General features: G+C 45.4%; 2 protein-coding genes across 2 annotated transcripts; both read right to left on the bottom strand.

The window, feature by feature from the left end:
* Positions 1 to 12941: 12941 nt before the first annotated feature.
* LOC309891715 (uncharacterized protein) lies at positions 12942 to 15007 on the bottom strand (the record flags this gene model as incomplete). The annotated part of the gene is given in 3 exon segments (XM_082786052.1): positions 12942 to 13016; positions 13018 to 13597; positions 14994 to 15007. Coding segments are annotated over 3 exon segments (669 nt in total).
* Positions 15008 to 15037: 30 nt separating this feature from the next.
* Positions 15038 to 21677, bottom strand: LOC309891714 (ubiquitin carboxyl-terminal hydrolase 42-like; the record flags this gene model as incomplete). The annotated part of the gene is made up of 12 exons (XM_082786051.1): positions 15038 to 15754; positions 15962 to 16103; positions 16567 to 16667; positions 16862 to 17002; positions 17380 to 17491; positions 18410 to 18492; positions 19024 to 19094; positions 19251 to 19318; positions 19523 to 19625; positions 19785 to 19895; positions 20492 to 20692; positions 21449 to 21677. The coding sequence occupies 12 exons, from the start codon at positions 21675 to 21677 to the stop codon at positions 15038 to 15040; spliced, it is 2079 nt and encodes a 692-aa protein (XP_082642177.1).
* Between the last annotated feature and the right edge of the window lie 1119 nt (positions 21678 to 22796).

Genomic DNA, 22796 nt, shown 5'->3' with positions numbered 1-22796 from the left:
TATATATTTATTATTTACTTTATTTTAAATTTATTTTTATTTAAAAATAAATTGCTGAGGAGCATTTGTTTCCCCACTACAATCAGGCTGTACCTTTGCTGGCTTAAATCAAAGATGCTAGAGACTTAGCCTTGCTCTAAAGCACAGAAAATCTTCTGGACAGCACAGCAATAGAAACGGAGAAAAATAACTGATCCAGCTGTGACAACATGATCTAACTTTCCAACTGTGGGCTTGCATGACTTCCATACTAAAATATCACAAGATTAACACAACTTGGTGGCTTAACAAATAAAGACACCATTCAATTTTTTCTCAAGGTGTTTTAACAAGCCATTTCTCAGTTTTCTTTCTGCTACATAATTCACTACTGGTTTAACAATCCTGGAAAACAGAAGGGCAAAAGGTGGCAACACAAACCCACAAAGTTGGGGTATTTTTAGCTAAAAGGACAGACAGCACATTTATGTGGTCTTGAGTCTTTCAAAGAATGCCATGGATTAAGTCAACGTGTTCTGGTAGTCTACGGATCACTTTGGCTTACGAAGAGAAGCCTGGGCTTTTCAATTTGGTCATTCAGAGCAACTTCATTACAACTTTAGTCCCTCCACCCTTTCTTCTTGTGAATACCAAGCACCCCTTCAACACACAAACTTGATGTTGCCCCTTCCTCTACCACCCCTCGCACTTTTAACAGCTGGAACTGTTTACAAAGACTCAGCAGACCTGAGAATTTAAACGTAACAGGGATCTATCTTTCTTTACCTGCTGAAACAGAGGCATTTTTTCTCTGGTCCGTCAGGCATTCCATCTTTTAATTCATCTCCAGAAACCAAGGATGCATCGTCATCACTGTCAATCATATCATCTTGTAAAATAGGATTGAAATGCTCTGAAAGGCAAAAGAGGTTTGTTAACTTTCCTGAATAGCCTTTGTCTCTTTCTCTTCCATTAATACAGCTTCTAAATCAGTGCCAAAACCCTTTCTTCATTTGAGAGCACACACTGAAATCTATTTCCTAGAGTTCAGCCCACCACAGATCTAAAGAGATGGCACAAGGCCCTACAAAGCTCTACTAAGTCCCACTGATGTGTACGTGTAAGGTACGCTACTCTTGGTGATTTTTTTCTCCCCCTTAGAATAAAGGAGATTACGAACAATTTCTGCAGTTGCTAAATAGCTAAAAAAAAAAAAAAAAAAAAAAACAAACAAGACCATTTCTTTCTGGAGGAGGTTCCCACAATGAAAGCACAGGGATAAAGGATGTGATGGCCACAGAATTCCATTCATCTAGTAAGTATCAATGCTAATTGATCTCACGTGTATAGTACGATCCACAAACATTTAAATTAGGAGACTGGTTAAAAATGATGATAGCTAAAACAATATTTAGCTTAGACCAGTTATACTTGTATCCTGGTCCTGACATTCTTCAGAAAGGAATTAGAAACATTGACCTAGAAATGCTTTCCCTCCAAAGATCTGAGTTTTGATTTTTTAAAGAAAAATAGGTGCCTTATACTTCAAACCTCAAGTCAACCTCTACAAATGCTAATTATCTTAGCTGCCCTCAGAAGCAGGATGCTTCAGTAGAGAACGCATCGTCCTTTACTGTGTATTGAGTCATTCAGAGCTTCCATTTGGCATTTCAGTTTCGAATCCACAATAAAACCTATGTGTTGTATTCCAGACTTGCCCAAAAAAAAGACATGCACATGCAAATAATAAAATTCTACCACCATTATGTCTGAAAGCTATAAGTTGATTGCACAAACCACAAGTTTTTGCTTTAGCAGAATTATAAAGAAGTGGATGCTGTGGTTATACCTTGCTGTCGGTCCTACTTTAGTGCAAGCTTTGCATGCGGGAAGATCTTCTGCACAACTTGTAAAATATTCTCTACTGATCTTTGAAAAAGTGGCTTGAAAATGGGTGATAGTGCTTGTATGGGTGAAGCCTTGATCCTGTTTGAAGCTGGAACAACCTTCTTCATAGCCATGAAAAAGTCCTTTGCTTTTATTTTAATAGAATTAACGTCTAGTAGCAACTTCTCCCTACTTGCATAAATCTGAGGATAGCATCGGCGTAGAGAGCACAGCGCAGCTTCAGTACATAAAGATTTGATATCTGCACCACAGTCTCCTAACAAACAAAAATCAAACGTTACATCAGTCAAGGCCCAGGTTTAAAACATGCAACATTTAAAGAATTTGTAATGCCAAAACCAAACAGCTTAACAGGGAATTCAAAGTGCTACCGCTCTGCAAGGATGTTTCATGTTGCTCACTGCCTGATATCCTGCACTTATGCAGCTGAAGCAGACTCCTCATCAAAAACTATACTCTTGAGGAAGATGCCCCAGAACCATTTAATGTTCTCAGACAACAAGAGGAACGACAACAAAGAGTAAATAGATGAAAGCATCTCACTCTGATTGCTATGAAGGCGTGCCAGCTGCCTCGTTGACTAGTTGTGCAACAAGGCACAAGAGCATGGGTACTGCCTGGTACAAGCTAAGGTTCTTTACAACTTGGTCACAAGCAAGAATCCGTTTCTGTTTCAGTCTTACCAATGCATTTCTCAGCTAGTTCATCAAGCAACATGTCCGGTGGCTGAGGGGTCCAGTCACGAGTATGAATCTTGACAATTTCTTTTCTAGCCTGGAAGCAAAATCATTGCATTTTAGCTTGTCCCAAGTTTTCCTTAAAAATATCAACAAGAAACAAACAAACCAAAAGGCAAACAAACAAACAAACAAAAACAGTCCTCCCTCAAAACCCCTCATCTATTAATACGCTTTTCTTACTTGCTCAACTTTCAAGTATTTTACAGTTATTTAATATACACTCTGCATTGTCAACCAGGAAATTGAATAGTTCTTATTTGTTATACTGAACTTTTTCTAGGAACCTACAGTGAAGGAAAAGGCATTTATAGCTTCAATAACAAGTTTCCAAACTACGAGACCTAAGGACGCAGAGGAAAATACTGTAATGAAAAATTTATCCAGAAACATTTCTTTGCTGTCCAAAAAACTTCTCTAAAACTTAGCAAGCTTTCATTGTGACAGTCTCATTACTTCATCACATTTGCTTTCCAGTCAGTAAATTCACAGAAAGCACTTCTGGCACAATGCTTCCAATTGCTACAATTACTATAAAGAAGAAAAGAATTATGACTCAAACTACTACCACTGAGCAGGGGCACAATCAAATGCAAACACGTCCCCTATTCATTCATAAGCGAAGGATTGAGACCAAAAACACAACTTCATGATGAAAACACCCAAGTGGACTAAATAATTAAGCAAACAGGTACAACTTGGGGAATGAAAGGTTTGATTATAGAACTAACTACTTGGTGGTATCATCCTGACCATATATATCCAGTACCAGATTTGTCCTCCATGGAACAACGCAGTGTCTCCACGTATCACTCTTTTGTTCAAGTTGTCATTTTTTTTTTTTCCTATAAAGTTGGACTTTGCCATGGTAGCACTAACGTTGAATTTAAGTTCTCACCTCTTTATCTGGCAAGTTGAAGAGGAAGTGTCTGCCAAAGCGTCCTGGTCTTCGTAAAGCAGGATCTATAGAATCCAGTCTGTTAGTAGCTCCGATTACCACGATCTCCCCTCTGTTATCTATGCCGTCCAGAAGGGTCAGAAGAGTTGAAACAATGGAACTAATAGAAAAATATAAGTTTTACTTACTGGTTCAGTACATTTTGTTACATTCCACATGACTTTCTTGATGCCGGAATAACCTTCTTCCTAGTGGTCATTCAAAACTGGGAAAAAAATAGTCTACCAAGTCGGGGTTTTTTTGATTTGATAATAAATCTGCAGACTGTTAAGTCATCAAGCACTTCAAGACTGTTTGAAATAATCTCTACGTTAATATAAAAGGAGTACCGCACACTTCTGCTCAGGAAGAAAATCACGGAAAATGTCAACTTTGCTTTTAGATGTTGAATTTGTTGCAGTGAGATCTTCCTCATCGCACGATTCTATTTGGATTTAAACCATATTATCTATGGAGAGACCAAGATTAGGACAAGAACAGCACAGAGTTCAGCATGAAGCCAATCAGGAGCTCAAGTTTGTATTCTTTGTATTCCACTTTATCCTTCTCTTGCTGGAAGGACCTGCTTTTTGACTCTCCTTCTCTTCACTAGGAGCATGCTCCCTCTTGCTTTGGTAATGCTCTTTCTCAGTGGTTTTAGTCTTGTCCTTTGTATCTTGGCATCTCTCTGTAACAGCTGAGGAGGAAAGGTTTTTAGAGCTACATTCAGTGTCAGACTCGAGAGAGGAAGTATGCCGCAATTTCTCACCAGGCTCACAAGACTCTTTGCCGTACAAAACGGTTTCTTTTGAAATGAGGTCACGTTCTTTTGATCTTCTTGGTTTCTCCTTGTCTCCACCGTCATCACATTGGTACTGGGCGAGGTATTCATCGTTCCCAGGAGATTTCGGAGGGTCCACGACACTGCACAAAATAAAATCACATTTCTCACTTCTGCTGAAGGACGTGAATATTAAGAGTAAAACCTTCCAACGTCGAGCAAACAAACAAATACCTCCGGACTACAGGAACCCTCGCAAAGATATGCCATTTAGAAACCTCTCCTGTGATTAGGACACCTTCTTCAGCTCCCAGAGAAAGTGCTTTTTCCCCTCTTGCTTCTGAAGCCATTGCACTAAAAAAGCAAACGCCTCTGTCTCCCTCCACATGCTGCTCTGATTAAGAGCCAGAATATTCAAAGCCACTCGATTTGTTCTCCCCACATAGCCGAAAAAACACCAGTTGAAACAGTTTTCTACCTCTCTCCACGAATTTACATTCACATATCCTATGACTGCAAAAATAGAAGGCGGGGCTCAGGAGGAACAGCCAGTGCTGGAATTAAAAAAAAGCAGCCTGTTTCTTCAGAGTCTTAAGCCTATGCTACTAGGAACAAAACAAAACAAAACAAAACAAGAAGAGAGGAGAACAACAGCGGGAAATTTACCTATTCTCCACGTGTTCAATTGCAAAGCCTCCTCTGGAGGATCAACAGTTGTGAATTCAGTGTGCTTAGGAGAAATCAGATCTACATCTGAACCGCAACTATTTCAGTAGTATCACGAACTTCTGTTACTCTGAAGAAGCAGTCAGCACCGTTTCTATGTTAGGAAAGAGCTGAACAGAGTCTGTTATTCACATCAAGTAGTCAGGCAGGTTTCTTTAGGAAGGCTGGGTTTCACTAGAACATTACTAGCCTGTAAGCCTCATGGCATCACCTTCCATCTTGACTGCTGAACCTCCTTGATCCCTACTATCTTTGCCAAGATACAGCTGTCCACATTTACTTTTCCTACTAGGCTGGACTGAATTTAAGAAGATCTTGCATCTAAGAAAGGGAACAAAAGCTGCTGCCCAGCAGCGTCTGGCTCAGGGAGGAGTGAGAAAGCTCTGTGCAGCCCCCAAGGTCTTGTGTGCCCCAAGCATCCTTGCTTGCAGGGCAGTAGAAGATGCAGAAAAGGCCTTACCTTAGTGGAAGCACTGCCCTGCAGGAGCTCCAACATCCCTCTCAGCAGCACACTGTAGCCCCCAAATGCCCCCGAAAGGGCACATTTCAGCTACTGGGAAGGAAATGAGCTCGCTATAGGTGAGCTACCCGCTCAAGGCCCAGGTGTCTGTGAGGCAGTGTTGGCAAGGAGTCCTGTTGTGTGAGTCCATTCTTTGTGGGTGCTCCGTCCCCACAAGGCTTGCTTTTCAAGGCCCAGGAGAGTCTTGTGGGCACTGGCCTGGGGTCCCAGGCTGAGCCAGCTGCTGGCTGGCAATCAGGGAGGCTCGCTCGGTGTCTTGGCTTGGGTTTGCGTGGCCAGGCTGTGGGAGCGGGGGGCTGCAGGGGTGTCCTCTGTGAGGAGAATGCAGCAGCTGCCCCATGGGAGCTCAGGGCCGCTTCCGGGAGGCTCCTTCCGGGAGGGACCCACCAGCTGCTGCCTAGAACGCAGAGCAAAAGGATGATGTTTGCGCCTGGGGGAGAACCCATCTAAGAAAGGGAACAAAAGCTGCTGCCCAGCAGCGTGTGGCTCAGGGAGGAGTGAGAAAGCTCTGTGCAGCCCCCAAGGTCCGTGCAGCAGGAGGCAGGAGGTGCTCCAGGCTCCCAACAGCAGTTCCCCTGCGGCCTGTGCAGGGAGAGGCCCCTGGTGGAGCAGGCTGTCCCCCTGCAGCCCATGGGTCCCCCGTGGAGCAGATCTCCACGCTGCAGCCCCCCTGTGGCTGGAGGAGCCCCCGGTGGAGCAGGTGGCTGTGGCCTGGAGGAGGCCGCGGCCTGTGGAGAGCCCCCGCAGGAGCAGGCCCCGGGCTGGACTGGAACAGGCTGTGCTGAGCCTGCTTTGCCCTTGACGCTCCTTGTGGAGTGATCTCCCTGTCCTTCTGGCAGCCCTTGAGCCCTTGCCAGCCTCTTTTCTCCCCTTGGCGTTGGAGGAGGGGCAGGGAGAGAGCGCTTGTGCTGGAGCTCAGCTGCCCAGCTGAGGAAAACCACCACGGCTCTGTCTTGCCGCTGCTGCAGCACGCTGGTAGCAGCCAGCACCGTCTGTTCTTCGAGCCTCAGCAAGCCCACAGCATCTTCCCAGAAGGGATCCCTTTCCTTCACGCCTCCAGAGGCTGAGGGCTTGTGCCGTTTGCAAGCGCTTTCTCAGTGTCCCCTTCCCCAGAGAAGGATCCCAGCTGCTTGGCTTCCCTGCCCTCTGCTGCCAGGCTCCCGCAGCTGCTATCCCAGCAGTGCAGCAGCCAGCTGACAATGTGCTCGCCTGGAGGATAGCTGCAATCTTGTCCCATGGCTCGCAGCTCGCCCAGGGATGGGGATCACCTGCTTCCAGCTGCTTTTCTATCTAATCTCCTTTCCAACAGCCTCCTGTGCCCTGGGATGGCCCTACCTTGGGGTAGGCTGCCTCGCCTTCCTCTTGCTCCTTCCCCTTCTTGGGAGGACTTTCTGCCCTTCTGAAACGAGATGACTTCTGCATGCATTCCTTCCCCTTGTGTGTATTGGTGCCTGAGACAGCAACGGGGTCGTCCCCGGAGCCAGCTGTAGGGCCTGTGCCAGGCTTGGAGGGGCTGCAGGGAACATGCCAGGGGCTGGAGGGGCTGCAGGGTGTGTGACAAGGTTTTGAGGGGCCTCAGGTCCTGCCGCAGTGGTTGAAGTCGATGCAGGGAACATCAGAGTTGTTGGAGGGGCTGCAGGTAAAATGCCAGGGCTTGCAGCAGCTGCAGGCTGCGTCACAGCTTTGCATCAGGTCAAGACGCATTTTCCTAGAACCATACATTTCCTCCTGAAGGGGCTGAAGAGCATGGAATGGTCTTCAAAATGCACAGAGCAGACCCCAGCAAATGTAGAGCTGCTGCTAGCAAGTAGGTAACTTTATCGTTCCTATTGTTAATTTTGTTTCACAACAACAGATGCAAATATGTATCTTGAGTTGAGGGCAAAGGTGACCTTGGATCTGAAGCACACAGGCCTTCGCTAGTGTCCCCCCATCCGGAGTGAATCCAGAATGACTCGGAAGGAAAAATAAAGTCCAAACCAGTGCGTTGTGACAAAGAGAGTTTAATAGGGTAGAAAAGGAATAAAAACCAACAAAATAATAAATAATGACACTTATAGTTTATAATATATTAATATATAAAAATATTTAATACTATTAAATACTTATAATTTTATAATAATAAAACAATGCCATACTGTACAACACAGTCAATAAAGTGGATTTAATTAAATAAATAAGAAAACCAATAAATTAAATGAAAATTAAAAAATTTAAATTTAATACAAGTAAAACCCATTTTTCCCATTCCAATGAATTGCTATCCCCATCCTCACTTCCCATCCCACTGATCATTTGCTATCCCAAAGACCTCCCAGTTCTTATCCCCTTGGCATGCCAGTGCAAGAAGAGCTGCAGGCAGAGGCCTTGCTGAGTGACCACCTAAGGAGAGGAATTTAATCCAGAAGGCAGGAAAGAAGAGCAATGCCCCGAAAGAAGAAGCAAGTCTTGTCTCTCAGCCCTTTGATGTCCCAAGCAGCAGTTGCCATGGCCAAGCTTTCCCAGCCCAGCTGCTGCCAGCATCTCCCCAGCTTGCCATTGCCACCTTCCTGGGTGAGGCGCGCGCGCATTTGCCATTGGCGCTGTTGCCATCCCTGTGAGTGGCAAGCCCATCCCCTAGCTCCAGCACGAGAGAGGGGAGAGGGCAAGCGAGAGGGGCAAGGGCTGAGGAGCGTGGCTGAAGCTGGAGCACGTGCTTCACGCGGCTGGCAGGCCCAGCGCTCTGGGCGCCGGCTCTATGGCAGTGTCCCCTGTTCATGCTGTGCTGCCTGGTGGTGCTGGCACCTCCCTTTCCTTGCCGCCAGCTGGGGGCCGGGGGGCAGCAGGCACAGCGCTGGAGCCTGGCACTGTCGGCGGGGCGCTGGGCATGCTGCTGGGGCTGCTGGAGGTGGGCTGCGGCTGCACACAGGCCAGCTGGCACGCTGGCCCCAGCGCCTTGGCCCTGGCCCCCAGCGGCTGCAAAGTCTCGCTGGGGGTCTTTGTCCCCGGCTGCTGGCGCTGCAGCGTCTTGGCCCCGCTGGCCTGGGGACAGAGCCTGTCCTGGGGCCGCACGGCATGGGGCTCCCCACTCGGAGTCTCCGGCAGCAGCCGCGCTCTGCGGGGAGGTGGCGCCGCTGCTCCATGCCCCCCTGCAGCCCCCGGGCTTCGCGCTCTCTTGCTGGGTGCCGTGGTGCTGTTGATCGCCAGCTGCTGCCCGCTGCTGCCTGCTTCCCTGCTGCTGCCAGCCACCGTGCTGCTGCCACCCGTCTTCCCCTGGCACGGTCTCTTGCGGCCTTGGCCAGCCTGGCCCAGCAGCGTCTTCCTCTCCTTGCCGGGGGGGTTCTCTGTCGTCGGCCTCCTGTGCTGGCAGCTCTGCGCTGTCCCGGGGGTGCTGCTGGGCGCAGGGCGCTTGGCCCCCCGCTTGGTGCCGGTGGACGCAGGGGCAGGCGGGGGGCTCTTGAGGGGACCCAGGGGGCGTTTGGGCAGGGGTCTCCTATGGTCAGTGCGGCCCTTGGGGTTGGGGCGTTTCTTGGGGGAACTCGGGGGGAATTTGGGCTGGGGTCTACTAAGGGCACTGGGGACCTTGGGGTTGGGGCGGGTCTTGAGGGAACGCTGGGGGGGTTGGGGCAGGGGTCTACTAAGGGCACTGAGGAGCTGGGTGTCAGGGAGGCTCCTGGGGGGACTCAGGGGTGGACTGGGTAGGGGGCTCCTAAGCGCACTGGGCAGGGGACTGGCTGCAGGGCTGAGCGGGGGGCTCACTGCTGGCACGACGGGGGACTGCAGCGACAGCCCACCCTCAAGCTTCTCGGGGCGCAGCCCAGGGGTTGAGGGGACCTCACCGAGGGCTCCTGTGGCTTCCAGTCCCTGCGTGCTCGGCTCCTCGATGTCCTCGCAGAGGTCGGGCAGCTGCGAGAGGAAGCGGCTGAGGGCAGGACTGCTGGGCAAATCGGGGAAGGCGTCCTGGGGCTCCACGGCATCGAGCCAGCTGAGCAGCTCCTCCATGCCGGGGATGGGGATGTCCAGGTCGGCCAGGAGCTCGTCCTGCATGTGCTGCAGCTGCTGGCTGTCCCCTGCCAGCTCTGGAAAGGCCTCGGCAAAGGCATCAGGGCCCAGCTCGGGCAGCTGCGGGGGCTCCTCAGGCACCTGCGGGGCTGTCGCCGCTGAGGACGAAGCAAGAAAATCCCCCAAGACGGGCGATGTCAGCTTTCCCATGGCCCCTGGGTGTGGGGCGCCCAGCGGCCGGCTGTGCCAGCCCCAAACTCACCGTCAGGCGTCGCCGTCTGGGTGCTGGCGGTCCTTGGAGCCTGGGCAGGCTTGGGGGCAGTGGGGCCGGGCAGCGGGGGCCCCTGGTCCTCGCTGAGCCCCACGGCGTGCAAGCAGGGCTCCGGCAGCTGCCCCCGGCTGCTGCTCAGGGTGCGGGGCGTGGGGAGCGCCTGCCCCCGCAGCGGAGGCCCCGGGACGAGGGGTGGCGGGGGGTTGCGCTGGGCGGGGGCCTGCAACAGGCAGGTGCCTGCGGGGTGCAGGAGCTCCCCATGGAGCACGGCCCTGGGCCCCAGCCCCAGCGCATGGTGGGGTACCAGTGTCCCCGTCACCATGGGCTGTCCCCACTGATGGACGGGGGCACAGGGAGGAGCGGTGTGGGGGAGCTGCCCCCCGGCGGGGAGCTGCACCAGCTGCAGCTGGTGCCCCATGCTTGGGAGCTGCACCAGCTGCAGGTTTTGCCCCACAGCGGGGAGCTGCACCAGCTGCAGCTGGTGCCCCACGGCGGGGAGCTGCCCCACAGCAGGGAGCTGCCCCCCGGCGGGGAGCTGCCCAAGCTGCAGGTGGTGCCCCTGGGCTGGGAGGTGCCCCCCAGGTGGCAGCTGCACCCCGGCGGGGAGCTGCAGCACCTGCCCCTGGACCCCCGGCACCACGTGCCAGACGGTGGCCTGGGGCAGCGCGGAGGGGAGGGTGGGTACCTGCGGGGGCTGCAAGGGCAGCGCCGTCGCTCCGGGGAGGGAGGGCAGCAGCCAGGCAGCCACCGTTGGCGGCACGGCTGGGACGACGAAGGGGGAGTTTTGCGTCTGCGCAAGCCGCGGAAGCCGTCTGGGGAAACCCTCTGTGGGAAAAAGGCCGCTGGGCTGAGCTCTGGGGCGCTGGGCTCGCCAGCAGGGCCGCAGCCCCGGGAGGAGCGGGAGCCGGCTGCTGGACCTGCCATGGTGGCTGGAGAGTGGGGCGGTTGCTTGGGGAACCCGGGCAACGGGGGTTCCGTCCCAGCGGCTCACCAGCCCCTCGCCGACATCTGAACTGACTGGAGAAGGCGGCTTCCAAAGTCCTCCCATTAAACGGACTACATTTGAATTCTATGCTAAAATTGGTGAGCTGTACAGAATAGTAGGACCAAGCTACCTGCTTTGATAGCAAACGGTTGACCTTAGGTAAGTTACAGTCATATGAAGGTTTGACTGGACGGCATCCTTGGTTTACTAGTGATCAAAGCTGACCAAATCCTAGCCACAGAACAGAAGCGTTCACTAACTTGCTAGAGAGAGCACTTAGGAATGCAGGAATTTAACTGCTTTAATGCTGCTCTTTCTCTCACGTATCTGCAATTTCCTTAAATCACAAATTGTCACTAGCTATCCTTGTTCATTTATTCAAAGGAACATGATTCCGGTTTAAAAGGCACTCTAACAAGTCCTCCGTTGCTCCTAGTCTGTCCCTAGCTTCTTTAAGAGGTTCAATACAGTAGAAAATTAAAAATAATAAACCAGCAAATAATTAACGTGTGGAAGTGGTCTTTTTTCAGATTAGATTCCACCATTCAGAAAATCCTGCTTAAGAGACATTTTTTCTTTGCTTTGAAAGACTGACCTTCCCCAAAAGGAAACTAATTAGTATCTTCAGGCTTGACGAAATACTTGAATTCCTCAATTTAACAGAATTGCTTTGCACAGCCCTCCTATCCTGCTTACCTTGCAAGCAGTGTATCCAAGTGGGGCGGGTACTGCTGTATTTATCAACGAACATCTCTTTCACGTATATAGCCCAGGGATCCCCATGCCCCGCACTTGTGTAATGCATGCAAGACGTTGACTTTCTTCCTCTACTTTGGACTGGTTTAGAGAGAACGAGTTCGCCATCTGCTGGCCAGAGAATTCACTGAAGCCCGAAGAGCAGTAGAGCAGAGGCATTTTCTTCTGTGCTCTTCCTGATTTTTCAGCTAGAAGAGATACTTCCAGTCTAGTACAATCAGGATTCTTTTGACATTAGTATCGTAAAAAGTCCATTTTTGCAACACTGGAATTTGAAAGACCTCCGTTCAGTCCCTAATTTTGTTCTTGATAATGGGACAGATTGCATGAATGCAAAACCATTTGCCTTTAACCTCTTTATTTCAGGCCTTCTTTCCTAGTGGCCATTCAAAACTGGGAAAAAAATAGTCTACCAAGTGGGGTTTTTTTTTGATTTGATAATAAATCTGCAGACTGTTAAGTCATCAAGCACTTCAAGACTGTTTGAAATAATCTCGAGATTAATATAAAAGGAATTCCTCACACACGCTGCGGCCGCTTACCTTTAGTATAGTCGTTGGATGCGATGGAGCAGTATTTCTTGCTTTCGCCTGCACTGGAAGTCTTCCCTTCCTTGTAAGGTTGTTTACTGCTCTCACTTCTGCATTATTCACATGAAGAGCCATCTGGAGGATGGCATTCTTCCTTCTTCTCCCGCGTTATCTTCTGGAAACGAGGATCTAAGTGTTCCAAGGAGCCTTTCGCTTTCCTGGTGTTTCTCCTTTTTCTTCTTTTTCTTCTCCTTTTTCTTCTTTTTCTTACGCTTGCGATTGGCATTGTCAAAGCGGAGCGCACAGAAACACAAATCATGAAGTCTGAAAGAAACATGCAAGTTAAAAAGGGAAAAAAAGATGTGGCACTTGTTGCCTATATGAAACCTGATTTATTTTACCACAGGTGATGATTTGCAGCATGTCAGCTATTTTGTGGTGCTTTGTGCACACGCAACTTACTTTAGATGCAGCAAACTTAAGCCGTCAGATTGAAGGACCATAGGTCCTGGTTTGTACACAGATCATTAACAACGGCTAGCTCTGGAATACGTGCAAGCAGAAAAAATCTTTTAACCTAATCTGGAATGGTGTACGGATGTGATTCGAACTATGTGGTCCAAAGCTAGTGCTCTGACACAATTCAGCAAGAGCTTTCCTGTCTTCACTGATCAACCTAACAACATGATCCCCAGCCAGCTGGTGCTATCTAAATAACTTAGAAACCACCAGGAAAAAAAAAAAAAAAAAAAAAAAAAAAAAAAGGAAGACATGAGAAGCACCCAGAAAAGAATTAGGATAAAAAATGCGGAGTATGCTGGAATCCTTGCTTACTTGGAATCCTTCTCTCCATCTTTATCCTTAGACTTCTTTTTCTTCCAGAACTTGTGATATTTTTGCATTTTTTTCACCACCTACAAGCTCCTTTTCTATCTTTCTGTCTTTCCTTTCTATTTCACTTTCACTACCTTCTGCACGGGTATATTTTCTTTTTCTGTTTCCTTCTGTTTCAGTTTTCTGGCGACAGTTCTCCAAATGAGCTGACACAGGTGGAAGCGCATGTCTTTCACGAGAATGTCTTCTGGAATGTTGCTGAGGTACCGAGCAACGATGCAAGTCTGCTCGGGGTGTGCCAAAGCGACGTACATCTTCCTCTCTCAAGAGGGAACCGTGAGGCCATCCGCTTTTGTAATGATAATGCTTATGTGACCTGCTGTAGTAAGTTGCAGTCGATCTGTCAAAGGCTGAATCGCCGTGAGAGAACTTTCTCTCTCTACTGTCTCCTGTCGCATGAGGTGAATAGTAATCCTTGTAATAGCCACATCTTTCCCATCTCCGTGCTTCGTCTCGATAGTATCTTTCTCTGCTCCAACTTCTTTCCCCTTTGGATCGGTTGTACCTATTGCTACCTTGTTCTGATCTTCCTCCGCTGCCAGATCTGTACTTTGAATATTTGACTGCTCTTCTGCCATTCTCAGGGCTGTTTCTTTCACGAGGGAAAGATCTGTACCTGCTTCCCTCCCAGTACTCCTGCTTGTGACTCTTTTGCTCAACAAATTCCACGCTCAGAGAACACCTCCTCTTGCTGGAAGGACCTGCTTTTTGACTCTCCTTCTCTTCACTAGGAGCATGTTCCCTCTTGCTTCGGTAATGCTCTTTCTCAGTGGTTTTAGTCTTGTCCTTTGTATCTTGGCGTCTATCTGCAATAGCTAAGGAAGAAAGATTGTTAGAGCTACATTCAGTGTCAGACTCGAGAGAGGAAGTTTGCCGCAATTTCTCACCAGGCTCACAAGACTCTTTGCCGTACAAAACGGTTTCTTTTGAAATGAGGTCACGTTCTTTTGATCTTCTTGCTTTCTCCTTGTCTCCACGGTCATCACATTGGTACTGGGCGAGGTATTCATCATTCCCAGGAGATTTCGGAGGTTCCACAACACTGCATAAAATAAAAACCCATTTCTCACTTCTGCTGAAGGATGTGAATATTAAGAGTAAAACCTTCCAAAGGCAAACAAACAAACAACCTCCGGACTACAGGAACGCTCGCAAAGATATGCCATTTAGAAACCTCTCCTGTGATTAGGACACCTTCTTCAGCTCCCAGAGAAAGTGCTTTTTCCCCTCTTGCTTCTGAAGCCATTGCACTAAAAAAGCAAACGCATCTGTCTCCTTCCACCTGCTGCTCTGAGAAAAAAGGCATAGGGGCGAGCGGGGAACAGCCAGTGTTTCTCCAGACAGTGGAGAAAAATGGAAAAACATTCTATAAAGGAACACAAGTTCTCCTTGAGGCACCAACCTGCATCAGAGTGATATGCTCAGTGCTGATCATTAGTTCTGTTCGTGACACTGGACACACAGTATGGAATTGTACTAATTTAAATCCTTCCATTAAATACTATTAGTAGACAGATAAAACTGTAACGAACTTCCATAAAGTCTTGTCTTAATCAGACTGTGCTCATTTTACCTCATTTCCTCTGACAAGCTGTTCAGCTGGCTGGCTCTGAAGGACTCCGTGATGACTTCTCGATTGACTGAAGGCATAGCTCCAGGCATCTGCAATTAAAACGCACAAGTCAGCAGACAAAAAAATACTATTTGTAGTAGTACTGAGGACTAGTCTTGTCAGAATGTCTCCATTAAATGGTAAGCAAGACCGCTGTGAGTTGTATGCATTATCTACACTTCAAAGGTAACCCCAACTCACCCCCCAAAATCTACTTTATGAAACTTAGGAATTTTTATCTCAGCTGAGCTTAAGTTGACAAGTTCTAATGTAAGCTCAGGTCTGCAAATTCTAAGGGGATAATACCACAAAGCCTTACGATCACATGTGTGCTGTGTTTTCTCAGTATTTCACCTGAATTAGGAACACAATAAACACTCCCGAATACATCGTAGGTGAGAAATTCTCGATGGAGCAAATCTATGTTTCAAGCGATCCATTTGTTTTAGAAAAGAACATCTCAGAAGGTTTAACAGGTTCAACTCGGCAAGTGGAATCATCAAGTTTCAGTCCGTTTTCTTTAGATTCATTAACTAACCTAATAGCACCATTTAGTGAATCTGTTTTTGGCAGCTCATGCTGGGATCTTCCTTTGTCAGCATTCTGACAGGAAGAATTGGAATGCTGCAATGTACGGACTACCTTTCCAACCAAAATTCCATTAGAGGACATTGCATTGCATTTCAAATTCCTTTGAAATAAGCCCTTTGACTCCTCCTCAGATTTTCCTGAAGATTCTGCACCATAAGGGACTGTGTTATCAGAGCTGAGTTTAGGATTTTCATTCACTGTTGGCTCCACAAAAATTTCATCAGAAACTTTTTTGTTTGTTTGCATTTGCTTCATTTGCATTACCGAATTTGTAATTGTGGATGAAGGAACAGCCTGGTAGAGATCTTCATCCTCCACAGCACTGCTAAGACAGTCAGGCTGTGACACAGTCTGACGAGCAGGCAATTTATTGTGAATACTGATGGTGATCTTCTGTTTTCTTGACGTATCAGTCATTGAAGGCCTGGTAATTGCCTGGTTTTGAACACAGGCCATTGGTGGTGCTGAAGATGGCCTTTTTAGGGTGACACCAGTGGTCTTTGTGTCCTCTTTTATGGATCCATTTCCATTTAAACGGCTTGAATTCTGTATTTAAAAAGAAGAAATTGCAAGATGGATTAACGCAAACACTGCATGTAACATTTTGAAACACAAAACTCTCCTACTGAGTGTTTCTACAAATGGTCTTAACACCTAAAAAGATGCTTAAAACCAAACAAAAAACCCCACACCAAACCCCAAACCCACTAGCAGTTTGGTGCCGTTATCTGCCCTCCCGCTTCCCTGAATTACCTTAATCATATGAGGAAGAAGTCGTGGTCCCAGAAATCCAGCCTGCTTACTATTAGCCCCCTGCTGACCAGGAGGGAATGAACAGGGATAAGATGGTGCTGGCAAGTAAAACGCACGTTCTCCAAGTGTCAAATCATAGCGCCTTCAGAAAAGAGCAGTGATCGTAGTTTAGTTTTTCTTTCAGCCTACTCTTGGATTAAATCCCATCCTATCATTTTAGAGGAACAGCTCATACGATATGGAAGCCTTCTCTACAGAAGGCTTCGCCAAGACTACAGACTGAAAAGTAGAGAACAGTCTTCCTACTAAGACTATCACTTGCAGAGCAATAATTCATTCTTACACCACAGATGACCTTCATTTCTCTCCTTCTCTAAAGTAGCCAGCTACAGATAACACATAGATAGCAATTTACACAAGTGCTGCAGTTTAAGGCCAAGCAACAAAAGATAATAAACGACACAGAGAATTTCAGGTTAGACAGAACTGAATTAGACAAATAATAATCTTCTCCTGGGACAGCAAGAAAAACACTTGCAAAACAGAAAAATATCAATAACAGGAAAGTAAATCTCTTCTGAACACATTTTAAGATTTGTTATTACCTGATATAAAAAAGTATGTAAGCTTGCTGACCAAGAACTCTTTTAATGTCAGTATGCACTACTTTAGCATCATTCATCTGATACCAAAGTCCATTACCAGCCTGCAAATAAAGACAATGATTTCTTTAGGTGAATTGCACGTTTTCCAATTGAAATCACGGATAGGAACAAAATACACATGTGTCAAATAAAAATATAATGAAATCTTTTTCCCTAGAAACAGTAGCTGCTAGTCATGCTTTAATTGGTTTGCCAGCACAACCTTTACCCTGTTAGAAATGCTGTTGACTTCTACCTTTACATAGCATATATAGTGTCCTGAGTGACAGCTGACACCGTGATGTACCAGCACCGCGTATAAGGCATAGAGCAGTGGTTCTCCCATTGACTGCGACATGTAGGCTCTCAGGTCCAAATACTCCGGATATTTCACCTCCTAAAGAGACATCAAGAAGATAGAAAAATTATCCCAGAGTACTTCGTGGACTAGCCAGAGAAAAACACTTCCAAAAAACACAGACTAGAATTGATTTCTAGAATATATTTCTCGAATATATTTCTTGATTCACTACAAATAAGTCTTCCCATAAACAACGGTTAAGACTAGAAGTTGCAGAGAACTGTTTCCTGATGAATCAGCCTTCTCAGAGGAAAGCATATGCTTCTTGTCAAGCGGGAACTTTATTGATATTAAGAGAAAGAATAAGCCATAGTCGTTAGTCTACAATTATTGTCTGAAAATATTAACAACTTTCAGCTTTGGGGGATGTCCCATTACACAATGATATAGTTGCATTACAGTGGTAAATATACCTTGTTGATCTTTCCACCTGTGAAATCTGCAAATCTTTTCAGTGATATTGTGAGAACCTTGGAAGAACGGTGTATGGTAAACCTCTTGGATGCAGGAACCATCTTTTTACACCTTAAAAACAAGCAGAGATAAGTGTTTGAAGGCATCTTCTTTTTTCGCCCCCAAAACAAACTCCTTTTAATGTCTCACGCATGCCTATGCTATTTGAATGATATTTACTTGCATAATAGGTTGGTCTTTTTTCTTTTCATAAACCCATGCACTGCGTGTCAGGTTTGTTAATACACAGAAGAAGGTCAATTTTCCCAACAACTCAGAGCATAGCGGGAACAGGAATCTCTCACAAAAGGGTATGACCAGGTTGGATGGCAAGGTACCATTTCTTGGTCTACAAAAGTGGCTATTTGAACTCCAATCCTGGATACATTCTTTCAGCTTTCAAGGGAAATACAAATACTGAAAGCGGAACGAGAGAGCCTTGGTCCCCAGGGCTAGAAATTGCAAATAATCTCCAACATAGGTCGACTATCAACATCAAAAATACAACAGAAGCACATGGTCATTCTACAGGAGGGAGACATTTAACAGTAGGAAGTCTTCATGTACTGAGCTTGTCTGGAAAGACACTGAAACCATCTGCCATCCTTTGAAACAAAATAGTTCAGTTTGACACATTGCCCGCTCCAAGGTAGGACCTACGGTGTAAGCAGTGAAAATTAGCCACTAGCCCAGAGAACAACGGAAACTGGGCAGTTTACATCAAGAAAAGTACTGTCGAGAGCTAATAAATAGAAAGAACAAAAGTAGCTCTTTTTGAATTCTGATGGCAAAATACAAGCCAGAGAATTGCAAACCCATAGGGAATGCCTATGAACAAGACTTCCCCCCTCCAAGGAAACAAAAATCCAAGTCTTTTATAAACTTCCACAAAACTTGTAAGTAGATCCAAAGTTTAGAGGTAGTCCAACAGAGTCATGCAACATAGAAAACTGACATCTAGGATTAAGACCTAATTCGTCAAAATCTTACTCGCTACATTTATAGCAATTCTCTCCATCCAGCTCTTCAGGTTTCACAAAGAGTTCCAGAGCTCTGCTAACAGACGAAACCGCCTAGAGCAGCGAGAAAGAAGAGCGCAAAGTCACCGTAATTCACAATTCCAGAGACATACTAGTAGTTTATAAGAGAATCTTACTAACATACTCAAGCGATCTACTAGGAGCACTGTGAAGAAGGAGGCAGAAAGAGCATGCTCAGCATTGACCTCACCTGGAAGGCATTTGACTTTGGAACAAATACTTTTCCAGTAGCCTAGACAGCATCTACAGTGTGCTTTGTCATCAATACTGGGGACAAATTCATCAGTCTAACAATTAGATGTATATTGAGGTAGAACAACAAAGAAGTATGACAGCATTATAATTTTTGCAGAAAGAGAATTCTTTCCCCTTAAACCCAATGCAAATGTGGAGACTATTTACATGGGTTCCACGGAAGGACAAAGTCCAATCCACTTCCTTAGCACCACCAAGCTCTTACGTTTTAACATTATATGTGGTTTGGTTTTTTAAGTTAAACAAGTTTAATTTAGAAAGTTATGCATGTACTTAAACATCATGAATTATATTTAGAAAACATCTTACCTTTATATCCAAAGTGATATCAAGAAATGCCTCATACGTATCCGAAACTGCTTTGCAATTCAAGCACTTCACTGGAAACAAAATATAAATGCTTAACATTATGTGAAGGAGACTAACTGTCCAAATTCAAGTTGTTGACAGATACTACTTTAGACAAACTACAGACTGCTTTACTACTGACAAAAGACACAGATCAGTTCTAAGGACAGGAATATTTTTTCAAGTACCTCTCGATCTTAGAAATCCTCCAAATATTTGATGAATGATGGTGGTAGCTTGAGAAGATCTGTCCAATCTGGAAATAAATTATAATCAGACCTCAGAAGATTTAAGGCACAGAATTAACTCTTCAAAGAGTTTGATGAAAACCAAGGATGATGTAGACTTGCGTTGCTGATAGTAAATAAGGCACTAAAAGGTGCTAGAGATCATTTCTGAGAGTAAATAAAGGACTAGAAGGTGCTAGAGAATGTATGAAAGTGAACTTGTTTATGCTTACTCGGTGCTTCCGTTCAAGCACGCTTCCTGCATAGCATCAACAGTATAGCGCAAGAACTCGTGTGCGTCTTCTTGACTGCCAAAACGGAAATGTTGTCCTATTCCTAAATAAGAAGATGATAGTATTGACCTCATTTAAAAATGAAATCATTCTTGTATTTCTAAAATCTCTCTTCATTGGAGTGTTAAAACCACTTAGACACATCAAATAATTATTTGAAGATTACAAGCTATCGAAAAGAAACACATCTGAAGCCACTTACGACTGAGATTACTGATAACATGCGTAGGCTCGATGGCATCAACAGTGCAACGCAGGGCCTGGTTAATGTGAGTCTCCATCGTGCACATCATGCAAAAATCTTGTTCACGACCTGAAGAGTGAAAGAGCAAAGCATCCCAGTCCAGCGAAATATCCAGAACTACAAACATCTAAGTACAATTTAAACTATAGATACAATATCCACTCTCCTTGCTACATTCTATTCTCCCAAGATGCCAATGTCCCAACAGTCTTGTAACATTTCATTTCACACAACTTGACAGAAGAAAAATATCCACTAAGCCTGTATTCAAATGCATGTTGTGATGAGAAATCTAAAAGACTACTGCAAAGTCGCAGTTGTAAAGGCTGACAGGAATGTGAACTCCACAGGCTGCAAAATGTATTACTCTCTAAAATTACTACCAAATGCATTACTGTCCAATGCACTTCATTATTCCCATGAAGCAATAAATAATCCTTTAATAAACAAACAAACAAACAAACAAACAAATAACTAACTAAATAAATAAAACATGGTGCATTAATTGCACTCCATATGCTATTCGGAGCCCACTGCTAATACAGTGCTCAAAGCCAGCTGCTACAGGTAAAATCAGGCAAATAAGCTTATCTCACAGAATCACTGCTGTTCTTTCACCTTCAGAGCTATCCAACAGATTCAAAATACTGTTAGAAAGTACTCACATGACTGGCTGTGCTCAAGAGAAAGCATGTAATTGGCAAGTGGGGGTGTGTAGGTCAAACACTGTAGAGTAGCATTAAGAAAACATGTGTTGCCAAGATTGTACAGGCCAACTCCAACACTTTGTGTTTCTCGCCAATCCATACAAATCTTCTCAGGTGGAAAAAGAATGCTCTGTGGCGGAGCAATTCCATCATTAACGACTGCAAGAAAGTTAAATTTAAAAAGAGATCTTGTTTGTTTGTTTCGAAGAAAGGTATTTAAAAAAATACTATTCTGCAGGAGCACCTAGAGGAGCTAGCTACAATCCAAACCAGAAAAACTTATTGCAGACAGCTTTAATACCACCAAACCAAATTCAAATTGGCTGGTCAACACAATGTTTTGGGGAAAAAAAAAAAAAACAAAAAAAAAAACAATTTTAGTCAACCATTTTAATTCTTCTAAGGCAAGGCTAACTGCCATTCTGTTTGTAGCACCTAATGCCAAGTTCCTCTCCATCTATAATCTTTAACCTGATTAACTCAACTACTGTTTTTTTCCTTATTATAACTTAAACCACAAACTTAGACTTGAAATTATACGGTAAAAACGTAAAAACTAGGAACTAGGAATGACGGTACCCCTACAGATACCAGATTTTTTCCTGAGCAATGTTATCCTTCAAAAAACCTGTGAAAAATGGAAGCTGTGAATAGCAACAATCAAACACTTTTCTCTGCAAAACAGAAAAGACATGGAGGAATCTGTGCATTACAAAAAGCTCCCCGTATTTCTCTGTTGACTGTAAATATATCAAAATTAATTTCTGTAACATCAGTCACTTCAGTTGCCTTAGGGGATTCGCTTTTGAAGTCTTTCTTCACAGTAGTCCCCTTCTCTATCAGTGCAACAAGTAAGAACTGCATTTTCTACTTTTGCTTTGAAGACAATGGAGGCAGGATAGAACGCACACTTACTTAGATCTCTTGGGGCAAAAGCCTTAGATTTTTCAGATGATCTACAGTAAATAGCACCTCCACGTCCTTGGGCCACAGAGACTTGGCTTGAATCTTCTGCAGGCACTATCCGGCCCCAGTTGGCGGTGCGTGACATCAGTATTTTAGGACTTGGTTTCTTGGATTTGCCAGACCGCCTTGAAGAGGGCTTTTTAGGCTTTGAAGATTTGGGCTTCTTAGCTACGGTCATTGTTCACATCTGCGACAGAGACAGAAGTTCTGGTTGACGTAAGACTATCAAGAAGCACTCCAAGAAGAAAAGAGTAACAGAAGTCCTGTCACTTAATCTCAAAGAAACAGCCTTAAGAACTAAATCGCTGGTATGAATGATTTAAAAAGAATCCCCAAACTAAACACACAAAGTGAAAATTTCCATCTAAACTCTATCAGTATTACTTTTCGCTTCTGCAGAACTAGTGGCTGATGCCATTTCTTTCCCTTCCGTAGGATTTTAATCCATTACAACTCTGGAGTCTTTTTAATATAAAAATGTAGAAGACATTCTCTGAGGGGAATCAGTTATTTATTGATTTCCGGAGTTGCGCAATTATCTGTTAATTAGTACCTATGATCTAATAGATAATTGTTGCAATTATCTATTGCTGGCATTAGTAACGGAACACTATTACTTCACTGCCTGCGTTTTTCTGTTTCGTCTGCACAAAGGTACCCAGAACTCACTGCTACTTTTCTTCTGTCTTTCCAGGGCTCGCCCTCTACCTCACTGTCTACTGCACCAGTCATGAGGGGTTTGTTGTGATTCTATAATGAGCCTAGCTTTTAAATACACCTTTCATGGGCGTCACTTGGTGATAGCAAGTTAATCTGTGAGGGCTCCTCAGTCTACATCATGCGGTCGCTTTTTCCAGGTGAAAAAGCGGAGCTGTAAGTGGCAGTACACCAAAGCCCTGGCATGCTGAGATCCAAGAGGAGAGATGTTTGGCCCTCCTTTTCACTCCTGGGAACCATATACCTCAAAACCCACAGAGGATGGGCTATATCTCAGAGAAATCTTCGGAAAGGAGAGCATGAAGAGCATGTTTGCAAATTTATTTCTCCCTGGGCTTCTTCTGCTTCTCCAAGAAAGACGAGTTTGAATATAACTTTGGCAGCAGTACTTCTGGTGTTTTACTCCTACCACATTTAAAACTCCTACGACAAACTGAAAAGTTAGACTAAAAAGCAGCTCTTTCCGTTCTCCTTTCTAAAGTTGCACGCTTTCCTCATGCAAAACAACAGGGGAATGTAAGCTAGAAACGGAAATGCTGAATGTAAAACAAAACAAAACAAACCTCAGCCCTCCAGGACA

This window comes from Aythya marila, assembly GCF_965140915.1.
Source record: "Aythya marila genome assembly, contig: HAP1_HAP1_SCAFFOLD_165, whole genome shotgun sequence".
Lineage (NCBI taxonomy): Eukaryota > Metazoa > Chordata > Aves > Anseriformes > Anatidae > Aythya > Aythya marila.
Note: the sequence above shows the minus strand (reverse complement) of the source record. Positions and strands in the feature narration are given on the sequence as shown.